We start from the raw sequence: 18,212 nt of genomic DNA on the forward strand, positions 1-18,212 counted from the left end.
TTCCTCCTCCACTCTGGGCACACGGGCTATAAATAGAAAGTGCTCTCTCTCTCTCTCTCTCTCTCTCTCTCTCTCTCTCTCTCTCTCTCTCTCTCTCTCTCTCTCTCTCTCTCTCTCTCTCTCTCTCTCTCTCTCTCTCTCTCTCTCTCTCTCTCTCTCTCTCTCTCTCTCTCTCTCTCTCTCTCTCTCTCTCTCTCTCTCTCTCGCAGTGGAATTGTTTCTGGCGTTTCAATGTGTGTGATTAGGAGATATGAAAAGGGTTGAAATGGGCTTTGATAGATGTCTTCCTCTCTCTAACACTCTCTCCCTCTCACAGACACACACGCACACACACACACACACACACACACACACTCAAACACAACTACTGCATGTAAACTCCCCTATACGCAGTGTTTGACTAACTTTATACTATTTTCATTTGTCTGAAACCTGATTATACAAAACTGAGGAAAGATGTATATAAAGGACGAGTCTCCTCTTCCTGTTACTATCAAGAAACGACGCCAAAAATATCCAAGATTGGAACGCTGCCATCTTACGACGATGACGCCATTTGGAGCCTGAGTCCAGTTTGGTCCGTGTCCCATCTGCTAACATTGAGAAAATGGGGTTAATGACCTCTACTGCAGCAAGCCACCAGAGGGCGAATGAGACTTTACGTTTAGGGAGCCGTCATGTCATTCTTTAGATGCAAACTATGGTATCATCTCAGAATTGTTCCATCCTTTTATCTAATCATGGCTGCTTGTTTCAGATAAAATTTAAAGGGACAGTTTGACCTTTTAGGAAATGCACCTTCGGAGTTTGATGAGAAGATCTGTAAAACTTTTGAGAAACAGGCCTAATTACAATAAACAAAAAAGAGCTTATAGCAATGCTATAATTTCCAACGACCTGCTTTGTCATGAATTGTGTGCTCCATGTCCAGCATTAAAATAATCCAAGTTTTTTGAATTATGTTAAATGTGTCATTATCGCGAACTTATAAGTGCACATTGAGAAAAGGCCACGGTGCAGTGACTGTGTATCATGAGAACTGTTTACCAGCCACTATACGGCTGCATTTACTCTGCTTTGTCATGTAAAATGTATGTGTTGGAGAGACAGATGGTGGGAAGGGCAGATGGGAAAATGACCTCTACAGAGAAAGAAACACAAGGAAGAGCCAGAATCTATTTATAATATTTGGTCCCTCCCATTTACAGGTTATTATCTAATTAATATTTACTTTACTTTAACATAAACTATGGTAACTGAAGTTAAATTAACACTTGTATGAAGTCACTTTCACACTAGACAAAAAAAACACAAACATCTGGCTCTTCAGTGTGAAAAGGTACATTCAGCATTCGTTCACGGGTCTAATGTCTCATTTTGTGGTTATTTATTTATTATGGTGCTGTGAATCAGAAACACTGCATTTTATTATTTTCAGCCGAGGACCCGAGACAGAACATTTACCAGGAACCCCTCCTCATGTATGTCCCTTTAAATAATTGAACATTTAGCTATTTATGGGGAAAACAGTACAATAAAATGTCTTTGAAAGACATTATTTCCATGTGTTTATAGCCAGATATTGTGATAATTTGAATGGATGTATCTGGAAACTTTCCGTGGACCCTCTGGCATCATTTCGCGGAGCCCCATTTGAGAACCACTGTGCTACAAACAGCACAGTTATGCTAACGATGCTCGGCCTTCTAAAAAGCTGCTAGGAGCTGTGCAGGCCTGAGTGTGCGCTGCTCTCAGAGCTTCTTACAGGAAACAGACATGCTCCCTCATTGTGTTTCTAACCCACAAATACGTTTTAAAAACACAAATTCACTGATTGAAGGGTCTCAAATGGAGCATTGACAGGAACCAGTGATCCATTTTACCAGTTTTTTACAAACCAGATCATTTTGAAATTATTACAGAGCATTAGACTATAATCATGATTCTCATGGGATGGAGGTATATCAAAGATTCTTCAGATACAGGTTAAAAGTTAAAACAAGTATTTGCAGCCTGCTCCGATAACTATATTTAAGAGCCTGTTCTGTCACATCTGGTCTCAAGACCCTTATTAAATTAAGATTGAGATTCTTATACACGTTCTCCTACAGCTACACTATAACCCAGCACTTTCACAGTATGTCGTAGAGGAAATATGGAGGAGGCTCAGTTATGGTCTGTATTTATATTGTGGCTATCAATAAGAGCTATAATGGGACGTTTGCATATTCTTACCATGTTGATTTTGACCTTACAGTAAATAAAAAACAAGAAAAGCCTTGGTTGTGAGTTTAGGTATGAAGAGAAGACATGTGAGCTAAGCTTCAGAGAATGTGCTCAGCTCCACAGCCTCACAACAAAGCCCAGCTGGAGTTTATTAACTTGTTAGTGGTGTTGCTACTTTTTCTGTGTTTAGCACCACACACACACACACACACACACACACACACACACACACACACACACACACACACACACACACACACACACACACACACACACACACACACACACACACACACACACACACACACACACACACACACACACACACACACACACACACACACACACACACACACACACACACACACACACACACACAGGTCCTTAGTTATCCTCCTAAGGACTTTGCATTGACATTCATTGTGGACAGCCACAGTTGTGTCTCATTAGGACCAGGCTTTTGTCCCCGTGAGGTCCACTAGTCAAGACAAGGTCAGTGTTTCTGCTGGAAAAGGTCCTGAAGAAGTCTAACAAATGAGTGCGCACACACACAAAATGTTGTCATGAGTCACTTTTGGGATATTACATAGACTTGCAATCATTTCCTGCAGACTTGACCTCACCCTAATCACTACTTGCCTAATGCTGAACCTGAAACCACCCTCAACCACTGACCCATAAAACATCTTCTCTCAGTTAGCGATGTAGCTTTTGTCACCAGTCGGACAAACAGTCTCAAATTAACTGCTCTTTAGTCTGAAATACTTTGCAATACCTACATAATTGTAGGTAATGATGGACAAACACACACACAAACATACACATGCATGCACACACACAACACATAGTGCAAACAAAGACAGAAATCCTTTGAGCTCCACTCTAATTCAAAACCACCTTCCGAAGGATCCACAACAAAAGGTCAGGTCGGGATGTTCCACCCACACGACAATTGAGAACTTTCCAGGAGTGCTACCTCCTCTCCCCGTCACTGCGCTGATTACCCTTTATTGTCTGAATAAGGGTGCTGTACAGTTCTATACTGACAGCGCTCATTAAGGCATTCCAGTGAGCTTAGAGGACTGTTAAGGCTGGCATTAAAAGTCTCTCTGCTTGCCCTGCTGTCTGCTTCATGTATATCTGCACTGGGTATTGTCCAAAATCACAATCTTTTGAGCTTCATGCGCTACACAACCATCAGTTGCAACACTGCAACTGGTTTTAATGTTGAGGCTGAGGGAGAAATATACGGTGGATAGAACAGTGTTGTTTATGTCTGAAGTCTTAAAGAGCAACAAATGTTGACAGTTACAATCAGAGCTCAGGTCTGTGCAATCAGGCAGCTGTTGGGGGGGTAGTGATGATGATGATGATGCCTCAACAGAGGCTTCAAAGAAACTGATGCTGGTTTAATAGGCTCTGAGCGATGAAGGCCATTTTGCGCGGCGTGTTTATAGTTGAGAGCAGCCAGGGCTCCTTTGTTGATGTTCATCTGTTGTGAGAAGGGACGAATTGTTTACAGCGAGAAAAAGATTCTGCTGTGGATCACGCAGGGGTTAGGGTATGTGCTGGTAAATGTCAGCTTGTGTTCTGATCTCCTGAAGAGGAGCTTTGTTGTTTTCTAGTCGGTGGATGTTTAGGGAACATGGCCATCGCAATCTGTTCAAGACTCTCAGAAGTCCAAGACAATTTTCATGAAATTTTCCAGCGAGGCTGTATCTGACAACGCAAATGTCACAGTCAGTTGCTCTGGACATTTTCCAGATCGTTTCCTGCCAGCCCCCTTGGTAAAAAGTCGAGAAAGTGTCTGAGTGAGCCAATGTGAGAACAAAATGTAGAACATTTTCTGGGAAATTCAAACCGAGTGAGTGGGAGTGTTGAGGACATTTTAAACATGTGACCATTACAAAACCAACTAACGGAATACAAAGATCTCAGAATGAACACATAGAAGATCCCAACATTGTGTCGATGTCCTGCGTCCTGCATGCTCCACCCAGGAGCCACTTCTCGCCAGAATGTTTTTTCGCTCGATAAGACGTACAGACAGGTGATTTGCGCCGGTTGCTCAAGGACACTTCAGCAGGGTGGTTAACTGCCACCTTTGGGACTTAAACCCCAGAGCTTATGGGGAATGTGCTGACATCATGTTTAGTGTTGTTTGTTGCTTTGTGACCAACAAATCAAATTTAATAAACTTTATTGATATTCAGTAGTAAACGGCCTTTAGACTAGTTGTTGGTGAATAAACATGTTTTCTAGGTATAATATTTGTATCAGGTATCATTTGTTAAAAAGGAATTGTGTTCACAGTGTAATTACACCAACGTTCACAGTATGCATCACTAAAGATGAATATTTTAGTTTTCTGCACATTTGAAGGAAAAACATCATCTATTGTCTAATTGAGTAATAAAAAAAAATCTTAACGTAATCCTGACAATTACTCTCCCCAGAAGTTTTCAACCTCCAGCACAGAAACAAATCATGGAGAGGCTCATCTATGAAAGTGATGTTTGAAACGCTTAAACTGACATATTTCTGTCCCGTTATTTCCCTCCATTGTATGAATATCACACAAATCTTCCCATGTAACAATCCATTATGCACCAAACGCTCATAAAAAGCAAAATGGGCTTGCATCTTTTTCCTGGAGATATGGTGATTGAATCATGTATAATGCATGTGCACCACAATGATATACATAATGGGCATTGAGGCACAGTGCAGCTCTCTATGGAGGAGGGATAATGATGGAGATGAGACTGGAATTCAACCAGTGAGGTTGCTGTGGTAATAAAAGAGAAGCCAGACTGTTGACCAGTTTGTACTGGCAAGGCTGAAATTGTGGGCCTAAGATCGCTTTCTCCCACAGACTGATAAGACCCAGCAGAGAGGGCGAGAGACTGCACAGGGGGGAGGAGAAGTGAGGGATAATGATTGGGAGGAAGAGAGTGAGCGAGAGTGAGGGAGTGAGAGAGAGAGGGGGAGGGAGGGAGGGAGGGAGGAGGGTGTGAGTGAAAATAACTACATTTACAAGCACACAAGGAACCAGGATACTGAATACTGAGAAATCAGGTTAGGGCAAGAAAACAAGGGACACGTTTACACAGATCATTTCTCTGTTATTTTGAAACTAAAAGTGCATGCAGCTGATCAGTAATCTCGTTTATTCACAACTCCTCTGACAGGTTCAACCAAAGCTGAAACATTTGAAGGTTATTTGTGATACAAGCGGCAGCAGTTTTTAGCATCTGGGCAGATGTCACAGTGAGAGGAGAGAGAGAACAGGTCTCCTCCTGCTGTGCTGTGTGTAATACAGCGCTGTGTAAAAGAAAAAATTACTGCCTGAAACAGATTAGTTGTCAGATACATACAGACAGCAACACAACTGCCATAATTCTTGTCACAATCTATACTTGTATACAGAACACACACACACACACAAGTCTGGATCTGTACAACAGCGTCAACAATGCAGTTTGTTTAGGGCTGCGATGGCAGAAGGGACAAAACTTCTGCCAAAGTCCTGCGTCTGCGACCAGACGGCGTTAACAGATGAAAGCAACAAAACGTTTAAAGGGAGAGGGAAAATGGCATGAGAGGAAAAACACAAGGAGAAGAAAGAAATGGTCAGAAGGGATGTTATAAAAACCTGTATTTCAGTTTAAGAGGTGAATTTATAGAAGAGTGGTAGTGAGGAGCTGTAATTGTGCAGCACGAGTCTGGTAGAGATGATATAAGATTTGATCTGACGCTGCTTTTAGAGGATTCTTTTTGTTTATTCTTTTCTTGGATGTGAACGAACGAGTACAACACAGTGAAAAACATGTTATTTCAGCCCCGCATTTAAACAGTTTGATTGTATCTTCCATCTCTTTACGACAACTGGCACAGACCAACCCTTGTTCTTTTTGGCTTTCGACTGCACTGCTCTGTTGACACTCATTTCCATTTCTTATTTGTCTATTTTCTTTGACACCAAATTGCTTGTGTGTAATTACAAGAAGACCAAAGCAAATTTCAACTTTCCCTTTCACGTGCCTCTGCATTTTCCAATAACCAGTTCAGCTGTGAAAATAAGATTTATTTATTCCAATTCTAGATGCAAGGACACAGCAAACAAGTGGTAATCTTTCATTCTTCAGTCTGCCGTGCACATGTGCGCTTGTAAAAACCCTGTTAGAACCACAGCTAAGCAGAAACAGGGCCAACAAATCAGCCTTCTCCAGCACAAAATCAAAATCTAGTAAACCGGGGGAGTAAGCTGGTGGGGGAAGGGAGTTGGAGAAATGAAATGGGAGGCAAGGCAACAGGAGAATCAACAACAATGGGGTAGAGCAGGGGATCGAGGGGGGGTAGTAGCATTGAACAGTAATCCGAAAAATCACAGGGAAGTCAACAAGCGGAGAAGAGAAAGTCTGAGAAAGTATGTGGTCACGAGTGAGGTCACAATTATCACAATTAATCAAGTGGTTTCATTACTGCCCTCCATTATCATTAGGTTAAAGAGGGTCATCACCTCTAAGCTGCTGCTGAATTCCATTTTTGTTTTAAGCCAATTCGTTTCATCTAATGATGTGCACCATCTTCCTCTGGGCTTTGTCTTCTCCCCCCCACTCCTCCCTCCACTCTCCCCGCTTCTCCGAGACCGATATGATCAACATGCATTATTTATTGGAAAGTACGTTTGTGTTTTTTGAAAGTACAGTATGTGCAGACGGTTGTGTATCCGTGCGCGAGGGAGTGTTTCGAATGAGGAGAGGGTGTGTTTTGCGGGCACAGGTGTACGCCTGTGTGATTTCATCACTTTGCATGCAAATTTTAAGCGAGGACGGCCACAGAGACGGAGCGAGGATGGAAGACGGAGGGGGGGAAAGAGAGAGAGAGAATGTGGAGGCAGAGAGGGAGGTGGAATGTACAGGAAATGGATAGAATGAGAGAGGGAAGGAGAAGAGAAGAAAGATGGTGTGATGACAGAGCTGCAAGCGCTGTGTTTGTACATGCATCTGCAGGCAAATTAATCACGAGATGGTCTTGTACTCCATTAAAATGCTAATGTAGGAAAAACTAGACATTTCCATATATTTGCAATATATCCCAGAGCCCTAAGAGTGTTATTATGCTAAATGAATGCTGGGTGCTGAATGAACAGCTAATATCATGACAAATATACCAGGATAAAGCCAAGATTAAAAGTCTCTTAAGAAGAAAATTAAAGGGGTAGACTGGATACAGACGTGACACTTCAATGCAGGGTTTTCATGAAATTAGACAGGACCACATACCAGATGTGTGAATTATTCTCTCAGCCTGCTTCCTATATCTCTTTTTAAAACCAAAAATTAATAAGAAATGCAGTTTTTTTACCTCCATTGTCGGTAAAACCACAAAAAAAGGCAATTGTTCTCTCTCCCATTGTCAGTAGAGAAGTTTCCCTTTCTGTTCTATTTCAACCTCATGAAGCAACTGAGGCACTGTCTCACCACGTTCACCCGTCTGACACTGGTTTCCATCACAGCTGATGGAAACCCGTGTCATCAGCAGAGTTATTAGACTTGGGAGGTAATGCCCATTGTATCCATTCTTATTGCAGACAATATCCTGATGTTTATGGTTTTTAGCGGTTTTTTCAATGTGCAGAAAAGGGGCTTTATCCTCAGTGATGGGTTCTTAAATAAAAATGGCTTTATTTCCCAACTTAAAAAAACTAATCTTCTGGTGCTATAACAATTGTTACAAGTAAAAATGTTTTGTTCTGAAATCAGGTGCTGTGTTACACGAAAGGGTTGAAATGTGGTAAAAAGATTAAATTAAAATTTTTTTCAAATATTTAGGCTCTCCTCTTCTTTAGAATTTACTAAACTTTTAGATTCATTTAATATGTATATAATTCATGTGTTGTTGATGGTCTACATGAAGTGATTCATTGATATTCAAAGGCTCCACAGAGATGAATAATTGGTCTTGTGGCTACAAATATACACATAATATGAAACTATAATGACAACTCATTTAAAACAAATGATAGCATGGTAGCACATGTATAACAATTAACATCTAAATAACTGCCTTTATTCACATATAATATATCCTGAAAACCTATCCAGCGACTGAATGCCAATTCTCAAGATTCAGATCCATAAAATATGTATAATCCATTATTTATCTATTGGTTTTAAGCTTGTGACTAACTGCTGGATCATCAATGGAGATAAACATGTGAGAAACAACTAAAGTTTATGAAGTCTGTGAGGTCATGCAGGAGAATCTGAGAAGAAGAGTTCTGCAGCTTTTTTACGTTTAATGACGGAAAAGTCCTAATTATTATTTTCATTTCGCCTCAAGGGAAATGAGCATTTCTTAAATTTAAATACTTTTTTTTTCATTGCAGTAACTTCTCTGCGTCTCATCAGTGCATTGTCCGTCAGCACAGCCCCAGGACGGGAAGGAAGTCATTTTACACAACAGACGAAACACAAATGTCAATGTTTTCTGCAACTGCTGCCATAATTAGTATGGGAATAATATACGGATATAAATAACCACAACCCCTGACAATAAAGAGGTAGAAATGACACAAATGGAGGCTGGTAGAGTGGGAGTGAAAACGAGAGAAGAGGAGAGAGAGTTTTGGGATGATGTGCTGAACTTGTTAGCAAATAGTTAATTATTTATAAATTCAGCAGCCGCGTTTGTCGTGTTTCTGGCCGCCTGGTAAAGTAAATCCAATATTCACAGCTGCCTTCTGTGGCTGAAAGTGGCCCAATGAGAAAAGTGAGAATGAACCAGTTTCCACTAGTTGTGATGTGGAACAGTTTAACTCTTATCTTAGTTTTGTCATAAATACATTTTTCTTTTGTAGCCATTGTCATTTCATATATTGATATATCAAAACTCTTGATTAAAGCTAATTTAAATGTATTTTAATATTTGCAGTGTGTTGAAATGCTCCAAATAGAATGTATAAAGAAGGTTTAAAAGTATCCATTACATCCTTTACACATCTCACAGGAAAACCAGACTCACATCTTTCCTCACCTAGACTCGTGGGCTTGATGAGCTCGTCCAGCATGTCGTAGAAGGGGAGCCTCTGGAGCTTGACATCTGGATGGACCGGGTGCAGTGTGGCTGAGGCCGGTAGATGATGCGTCAGTCCAGTCAGCTCATGTTTCCCTGGGCCGAGCAGTGAGAGGGGCAGCAGGGCAGCGGGTGACGGGGCTCCACCGTGACCGGCATGACCCTCATAAGCCAGCTGTGTCAGGCCGGCGGGCAGCGCGGCACCCCCTCCACCAACCATTCCAGCTGTGGCAGGGTGGTGCGGTCCAGGCAGGGCCATTTCTGAGTGGGACACCATTTTGGCAGGAAAGCGCCGTCTGTAGAGCTCTTTGATCTTCATGTGCACGGCGGGGCTGCAGCCGGCCTTCAGAAGATACAGCGCCTTGGTCAGCAGCTCGTGTTTGCGTCCGTGCTTGTTGCGCCCAGCATAGCCCAGTAGCACCTGTAGCTCCGACACCCGCAGGCTCATCACCATTTGCTGAAATGGGAGGAAAATGAGAAGTAAGATCAGAAATCATCTCTTAAGATGCAATGACACAACCAATGTCTCCTGACTGATGCATGTTAGTCCCACAAATCTGTTCCAGAACAGTAATGACAATCTGTCTTTTTCACTTTGGAAATCATTATTATTGTCTTAAAACTGTTTCAATTTAACACACCTGTTTAAAAAGACAAAGCCATCCTGTTCTCTGGGAACAAACTGCACAACAGGAAATTAAATACTTCCCTGTGCAAAGAACAGTGGCCACAGAGCGTGTAACTTATTTGCTGAACACAACACTGAAAAGGCCACAGATGTACGAGAAGCCACAAACTATCTACGACTCTGTGTGAAAGCAGCGATACTCTCCGCTTGGCTTGGGGTCTCTCCAGGGAGGAGCAGGTCGGGCTTATTTAAGAGGAAGGCGGCTGCTCCACTCGTCCTTCTGCCAACCTCAACCAGGTCGGGTATGAAAATAATTGTATGGATTGAATTTTAAATGGATATATTTGCATCAATATTTATTAGGTTTGATGCAGGTGTGCTGCTTCGTAACGAAGCCAACGGCAGAGCTGTGGTTTCCCATACATAAAGATACCTTAGGTCAGCACAGCTGGCTGTTTGCCAAACAGATGTTTAAAACACACGCACACGCACACACACACACACACACACACAGAGTAGTTCACCACCTGGCAGTAAAGCATTTGACTGCAGTATATACAATAAAAGACTAAGTACAGCTACAGCTTCATTTTCTGTCAGCTGGATCGGCACCTGTCCTAATACCACAGACACCATTGATTCTGGGAAGTGGAGCACTTAATGCAGAACATGTTCTTCTGAGTTGAAATGAGAAAAACCAACGAAGGATTTTCTCCGGCTCAAAACAAGGCTCAACGTGAGGTCGGGGCGGTTCGTCCCAGGAGGCAGTGGGATTGAGAAGCTGCAACAGGATTCTAGGGGGGAAAAAGCACTGAGGGTTCAGCATAGGGTTGAACATAACTACAGAAAGTGCTGGTAGCGCTTCACCTCACCAGACTATTTGTTCAGATGTCCACATATGTGACCGCGTGATCTCTCATGATCCAGCTCGTGTTACAACCTCCTCTCGTCCTTGCAGGTCCAACAAAACAACAACAAATGAAGAGTAGAAGGAGTTTGCAGCCGTCACACTCATGGATGTCTTACAATGCATCCATGGTGACTCTGCCTTATTATGTTTGCATTTCCATTACTGCCGACTTCCCTCCATCCACAGGTGAATCACATGAAGACTGAGGAAGAGACTGCTTCATCTGTTTGTTTGGTGAACGAATGCTAGCTGCTGCTACGTCGCTCAAACAGTTGCGATCACTTAGGATTATTATTTCACCCCAAGTAGTTGTTGTGGCCTTGACAAAGCATTTCAAATGATTTCCCTTTTGTTGACCATGGTCACAAAACGTTTCTGAGAACCTCTGGACGCTCACATCCGTCATCAATGTGTCTTTGGCGCATTTGCACCACTTCTTTCATGTGGTCAGATGAAGGGTGTAAATGTGTAAACAGGGAAACTGTAAATGCACATTGGAACCAGATCTATTTCCACACACAAACCCAAGCATACACTTCTACTTCTGTCTTTATTAGGACAACTAATGATATAACACATTCCCTAAAGTCTTAACCTCACCATAAACAACATGCCAGCCCCCACTCACTAAACCTAAATCAAACATAAACCCTAAAACCAGGTCTTATCCCTTCACTAGAATTATCGCCCTTTGGTTGTAGTTTCTAACTACATAGATTTTTTTCCAGACTCATGAGGTCACTGTGCTCTTTGATCTTTGACAACTGAAATCTAATCAGTTCATCTTTGAGTCCAAGTGGCAACTGGTCAATATCTGAAGATCTTCCTCAAAGGGCAGACTTCAAGAGGCCAAACACAAGTTGTGTGAGGCCATCATGTACAAAATATGAAGAAATTCCCTCAAGGTTAACCTAAGATACTGTATTTACAAGACCAAAAATGTGTTTTGTAAGGTCACAGTGACCTTCACCTTTAGCCAAATAAATCTAATCAGTTCATCCTTGAGTCCAAGTGAACATCTGTGCAAATTTTTTGAAAAGGTCCCCTTGATTTGTACCTGAGATATTGCATACACAAGGGAACAAATGTGTTTTTTGTAAGGTGACCTTTGTCCTTCAATCACCAAATCTAGTCATTTCATTCTAAAGACCAACTGAACGTTTGTACCAGATTTGAAGAAATTCCCTGAAGGCGTTGCTGAGATAATGTGTTGACAAAAATGGGACGTACGTGTTTATATAAACCGACAGCCTGAAAATCCCACACATTAAAAAGTGTCAGAAAGCGAGGACTCACTCCACAAGGTCTAATAGTGAAACTGGTCCTAACAAAGACGGCAGTATACAAACACACACACACTCTCACACACACACAGGGTCGACATGTCTTGTAAAAGCCTCCTGCCTTCATCTCCTTTAATGACAGAGAAAGAGAGCAAAAATAAAACATCGCAGATACACACAAACACACGCCCCTTAAAAGACAAAGTACACAGGGCTATTAGTGCCCAAGGTGTCAGTTTCCATTAGGCTACACACACAGAGTGGTTATTACTGTTACTATTCACAGAACGTGTGAGGTGTCCATATAAAAGGATCAAACCTTTACGCCCTGATTCCTTTTCTTATCATGATGCACATTCTTCTTCGGTTCCTCTCGAGTTCTGCATCCAATTGACATTTAGAAGGACTGCTGTGTGCAGTTTCTTTTTAATAACCTAACCAGCAGCTTTTTAGACGGGAAAGACATGCACAACACAAACCATGCGCAATTATCCACATATCAGAATTAGTACACATCATTTAGAAATGACAGAGGCCTCACCTCACTCATTAGCTTTTGTTTGATTTCCTCTGGGCAAGTTGTCATGATGCAGGAATACCGCCAAAAGACTTTGAGCCTTATTCTACAGCTGCGCTACTTTGCTATGAGAATCATCTAAATGTAAAAAAGAGAGAATTGTACTTCAACGGCTTTCATTTTCTGTGAGTGGCGAGTGGCCCAGGTGTGAAAGAAACAGCTCGCTCTGGTGCAGCCGCAGGACGGTGTTATATCAATATAAATGACGTATTAACAGAGAGGAAGTGAAACCTCGAAGTGTTGCAGCTAACTGTAAAACATGTTTTTGCAAACCTTACTTTCAGAGCATGTAACTGCACAACATTTGCGACATCTGAAGCCAACAAAAACATCTGCTGCTAAACGATAAGGCAAAACACACCATGGATGTTGTGTTCGATTTAAAAGGAATGAAAATGAATCCAGGATTTTTTGCGACATCTCTAAAGAAAAGAAGTATAGATTTATTCTTTCACATTGATCTTATCTCACATAAGTAAAAAATAATCATTCTAGTATAACGATGCCAGATATCGCAGTGACATTCTCAAATGTTTGAACCATTTTAACAACCACAGAAAATAATAAAAGTCCTCACACTTCATGAAGACGTCCTCCTGCGAGGAACAGACCATTTGAGACAAACTGGGCTCGGACCAAGCTTCACACTGGTCAACGTGACACAGCAGCTGTTTACAGACCAAACACTGCATCTTGTGTACAGCTGCCACATGCGTGAGGCAGCGTGCACACACAGTCGTGTTTCCATCCCTTCAGGGGACGTTACCTTAGCTTACATTTCACGAGTCATTTTCAGACATGACCTGCAGGTAAAATCCTGAGAACTGGCTGCAGAGGTCAACCGCAGTTTGCTTTTCACACATGCACAAATCCAAGGGAGGTTTTCTAATCCTCCGCTTTATTTACTCTGCGGTTTGCGTTCACATAACCTCTGGAGAAAATATGGAGGAACTGTGGAGTTCAGCTCATGTCTGAAAGCAGGTATGAAGACTCCGGCCGTATTAACAGAGACATTTACCACGTGGGTCTGTGTTGGGCGTGGACGTGTCGTTTCATTTGCCTACCAAGGGTTAGACAACTCAATATGATCCTGTAAGTCCAGTCGGAGGAACAAATAGATGTATTTAAAATCTTGTTCACAGCAGAGAGGTTTGTACCGACAGGTACAAACCTCTCTGGAGAGGTTAAAAACCCTGGAGAGTTATCACATTCACAACTGAGGCGACGATGTTGATGCACACAGCAGAGATTAAGAAGTTCCCAGCAACGTGCTGTTGCATGTGTGTGATTGGCCAATATTCTGCCTTGATGGATGAGACTTTGTTGTGTTGGCGAAGAAGTTGAACCAGAGTCTGCTTCATTGCTCGATAATGCAGCTACATTTTGTCGACTTCCTTGTGATACCACTGCAGCTGTGTTTTTTCATAATCATAACATACATGGCAACACTCTAAATCTAACACTAACCTTAAACCTTCTTACCCCCAAAAGGAAGTAAACACCCCTCAGTGTCACTGTGCTGAGAGATTTGTGTCTCCCCACCAATAGTGATATAATTACTCACACATGCACATGGGTAATACCACAGTTAAAAAAAAATCCAGATGTTTTTATCAGGCAGGACACAGACCTGTTCGTGTCCTTTGTCATGACACACATACAGTGAAGACACATTCAGGAGGAGGGAGAGAATCAGGAGGCGGTCGCCCATATGTGAATGTGATTCTGATGCCTTCAGTCTGAGCCACACTGCGGTTATAAAAACACATCAGTCAAACGCAGACGGCTCCTACAGGAGGACGAGGAGGCAGGAAGCTGCTGTCTGTGTATGGATCCTCAACGTTTACAGGCTTTTCTAAGAGAATCATTTGACAATCCAATTTTTTCTGTTTATTGCATATAGACTTGGACAGCACAAACACACAGGCGCACACACACACACACAGTGTAGTTTCTCTCCTGTTGGTGACATAAATGACCAGTTCCATGAAATATGTATGTGAAAGAGGGGGATGTGAAAAATGATGACACTGGCTGCCCACAATTTCTCTTTCCCTCACACACACACACACACACACACACAAACACACACACGCACCAGTGCACGCATTCGCACAGACACCTTAACACAAACACACACCAAGCCCCCCCACCCACTCTCTACAAAGCAAACACTCACAAAAGAGAGACAAATACACACAAGCACAAACACTGGCTCACATAAACCTGAAACACACAAACACACACACACGCTCACCATACTGCGGATGTGTAACATTCCTCTGGCCTCACACACAAAAAAAAAAAAGAAACGAGGGAAAACAAACAGAGGAGAGAAAACAGTGGAGCGGGTGCTGTTGGAGGAGAGGCAGACGCATGGCTCCCTGCTCTCACCATCACCTCCTCCTCCTCCTCTTCCTCCTCCTCCCACCCTCCCCCCCCGCAGTCATCACCAGGACAGGTGACCCCAGAACTCCTCCATCTTCCCCGCTCAGCAACCACTGCATAAAATATTGTTCCCAGCTTTTGTTTACGGGTTGATTTACTCGACGAGACATGTCGGCCACCAGGACTCTGAGAATCTACTGCACCAGTTCAAGTCTCTGAAGAGAAAGGACGGGCTGTCCTTCAAACACAGAGACAGAACGAACCTGATGGACATTGTTGAAGAAAATGAAGACGAAACAGATGAAAGAAAAACATGTTTGTTTTCAGTCTTCAAGAAGTAAGAAAGTTAATGAGCTGAACAACACGAAACAGAAATAAACTTTAAAACCAAGCTTACTTTACAACGTCTGCAACTGTTCTGCACAGTACGACCCCCCCCCCACCCCGTCTTAAACTCATCACAAGCTCCACCTCATACAACTGAACACTAACAAATCAAGAATCTGCATAATTTGCTATAGAGCTGCAAAGATTAGCCAATATATTGATCAGTTGATTACCATAAATGAATTTACTACTATTTTGATAATTGATTAATTGATTAATAAAATTGGAGATTTTATCAGCTTGTTGGATAATGTAAGTGCACAAGTCAACAAAATATATAACATGGGTATTGTCATTTTACGAAATTCAATGAAGAATTGTTCCATATTATATCATTAGACATTTGCTTTCTTAAGTGGGTAAATTATGTGGTTGCCTACAACAGCAACCACTGTTGGTTGTTGTTGTAGGCACTTGCCTGAATCGGTTTGTTTAGTCAACAAAGAAATGATTTAAGTGATATCAAAGCGCAGTTCTGACATTTTCGTGTCATATTAGCAGCCAATGTGGTTCATTTACTTACTGATCTCCTCAAACTAAGTATTCACAGTGGAGCTGAATTCAAACACAGGCTGCGGCGCTCTGAAAAGGCCAGACCTCATCAAAGCCTGTGCTTTATTGAAATGTTTTACTGAAACAACTTGACATGTAGGTGCAAAGGGAAGCTTAAACAAAGGAGGGGAGGGGGAAAGAGAAGAGGCAACCAAAAGAGAAAAGCTCGTGGTAGCAGAGGGGCTGTTGCACAAAAACTCACACAGCAAACGGGCCAGTGTGGCTTTTTGAAAACAGAGATTTTTGCAAATTTACCAGACGGGTACATTTAACACCAATATGTGAAGGTGACGGCTGAAGATTCACCAGCGTGATACTCTCTGATGTCTTGAGCAGCACAAGGAGCTGAAACTGAAACCTGAGAGTTTTGAAATTGCTTCAGGCAAGTAAACCAGTGCGGCAAAAGAAGAAGGGAAAGGAGAAACAACAACTGTGAACTTCAGATTTTAGTGTTAGTGTCAAAAGAAATAAAGAAACTCCAACCAGTAAGACACTAGGGCTGCACGATATATTGAAAATGGGTATGGTGATATCAACCAGTAAAACACTGGACATGTGGTTTTCCTATGTATCTTCTATCTTCTGATATCCTAACTTAGAACTGACACATTTGCATGATTTCATAGTAAATACTAAGTCATAATTAAGCTTACACACTATTACAAATTCTGAGAATCTTAATCATTTCTAGTCTTTATATTTCAGCTAATTTAAGGGTTTTCCCACCATCGGTACAATCACAGGCTTTATTCGCCCTTCCTTTTTGAACCTGCTAAAAAAAGACAATTGACTCCAGTCACTCTGCCAGTAGATGAGTTCTCCTTTGTGTTGGAACTGAGAAAGAGCTGCAGCAGCAGAATGGGTGAATAGATCCGTCCTGTGCACTGCGAGTTCATTTTGAGTCTGACTTAAATAATAAAAACTACAATGTTATCTCTCCCAATTTATTTGCTTGATCGGGGTTCACCGAGTTTATATTTATGATTTTATAAAACCTTCTGAGGAAGATTTTTCTTTAAAAGAAAAATGAATTCAAAGCTTCTCAAGACTTTTGGAGACCAGCAGAGACCCTGTAGATTTTTGTCAGACTGGAGAGTGTTGTGCAGGGTAATAATTTGCTATGCCCAGAGCTGGTGAGAGTGATGGATGGATGAGTGAGATGATGGGGGATGGGGGAAGATAGAGAGCAGCTGAGCCTCCAGACCAAATGAAATTCTCCACAGCTCCTGCGAAAAACACAGGAGGGAGGGGGAGGGAGGGTGTCGAGGCTGGAGGGGGCAGCTCAGATTGACGTTCACTATCAGAGGAGTAAAAGATCCACAGTCATGCACTGGTCAGGCTGCAAACACTACTGCTGGAAATACCTATAAACTTCTGACTGTAGCAAAATAAATGGTGCAAGGTAGATGATTGAAAACCAATATATTTCATAAATAAGCACATCCAGGCTGATACAACTTTTGATGGTGACAATCTTAGAGTATATGGAGCCGTTAAGTGGGAGGAACTGCTTGAGCTCGAAGATTTTGGGACACTTTAAATTCCAATTTCACTTTGCTTTAAATAAATCAGGATCTTTCTCCTGGATATTTAACAATATTCTATCAATATGTTACGACCACCAGTTTTAATGGATGGTTGCAGAGAAAAGCCGGATATAGCTGCTGACATTATTGATAAAGAAACACTCACAAACCTGAATGTATGGAGGAAATAGCCACAAGCTGGAGTCGGACCTACGGTCATCGCAGAGGACTTTAGACTGAGAACATCTATCCTGTGTCATCTGTAGCTTCTTTTGAAACCTCATTTTGAAGTTGATTTTTTCTTTTACCTCAATGCACCTTGGGAGTTGTAGTCAAGTATCTCCTTTTACTCCTCGTATAACAAAGATAGATGTTCAGAGTGACACTAGTGCATCTGTAAGAGGCTTAGTGGTACATGTATACACACACACACACACACACAAAGCACACAGATTATTGAATCATGCAACTAACTTGCAGAAAGGTTTTTTCTCTTCAACACACACACGCGCACACGCACACACACAGACACACTCCAGTTGACCCTTACCTCGACCGTAAGCACACACCTGTAAGCGCTGCTGTGCTGCAGCCATAATGAAAGGAGGCAGGCAGCACGCAGGCCTGTTTGATGAGGGGAGACAGGTTGGAACTG

At 42.0% G+C, this 18,212-nt stretch overlaps 1 protein-coding gene across 1 annotated transcript in view; it reads right to left on the reverse strand.

Annotated features, from left to right (window-relative positions):
• Positions 1 to 18,212, reverse strand: part of LOC133967890 (E3 SUMO-protein ligase PIAS1-like) — a 43,747-nt gene that overhangs the window by 13,581 nt on the left and 11,954 nt on the right. The window contains 1 exon segment of the mRNA XM_062403621.1: positions 9,268 to 9,763. Within this exon segment, the coding sequence (XP_062259605.1) occupies positions 9,268 to 9,763 (496 nt within the window).

The sequence above is a fragment of the Platichthys flesus genome, chromosome 1 (assembly GCF_949316205.1).
Source record: "Platichthys flesus chromosome 1, fPlaFle2.1, whole genome shotgun sequence".
Lineage (NCBI taxonomy): Eukaryota > Metazoa > Chordata > Actinopteri > Pleuronectiformes > Pleuronectidae > Platichthys > Platichthys flesus.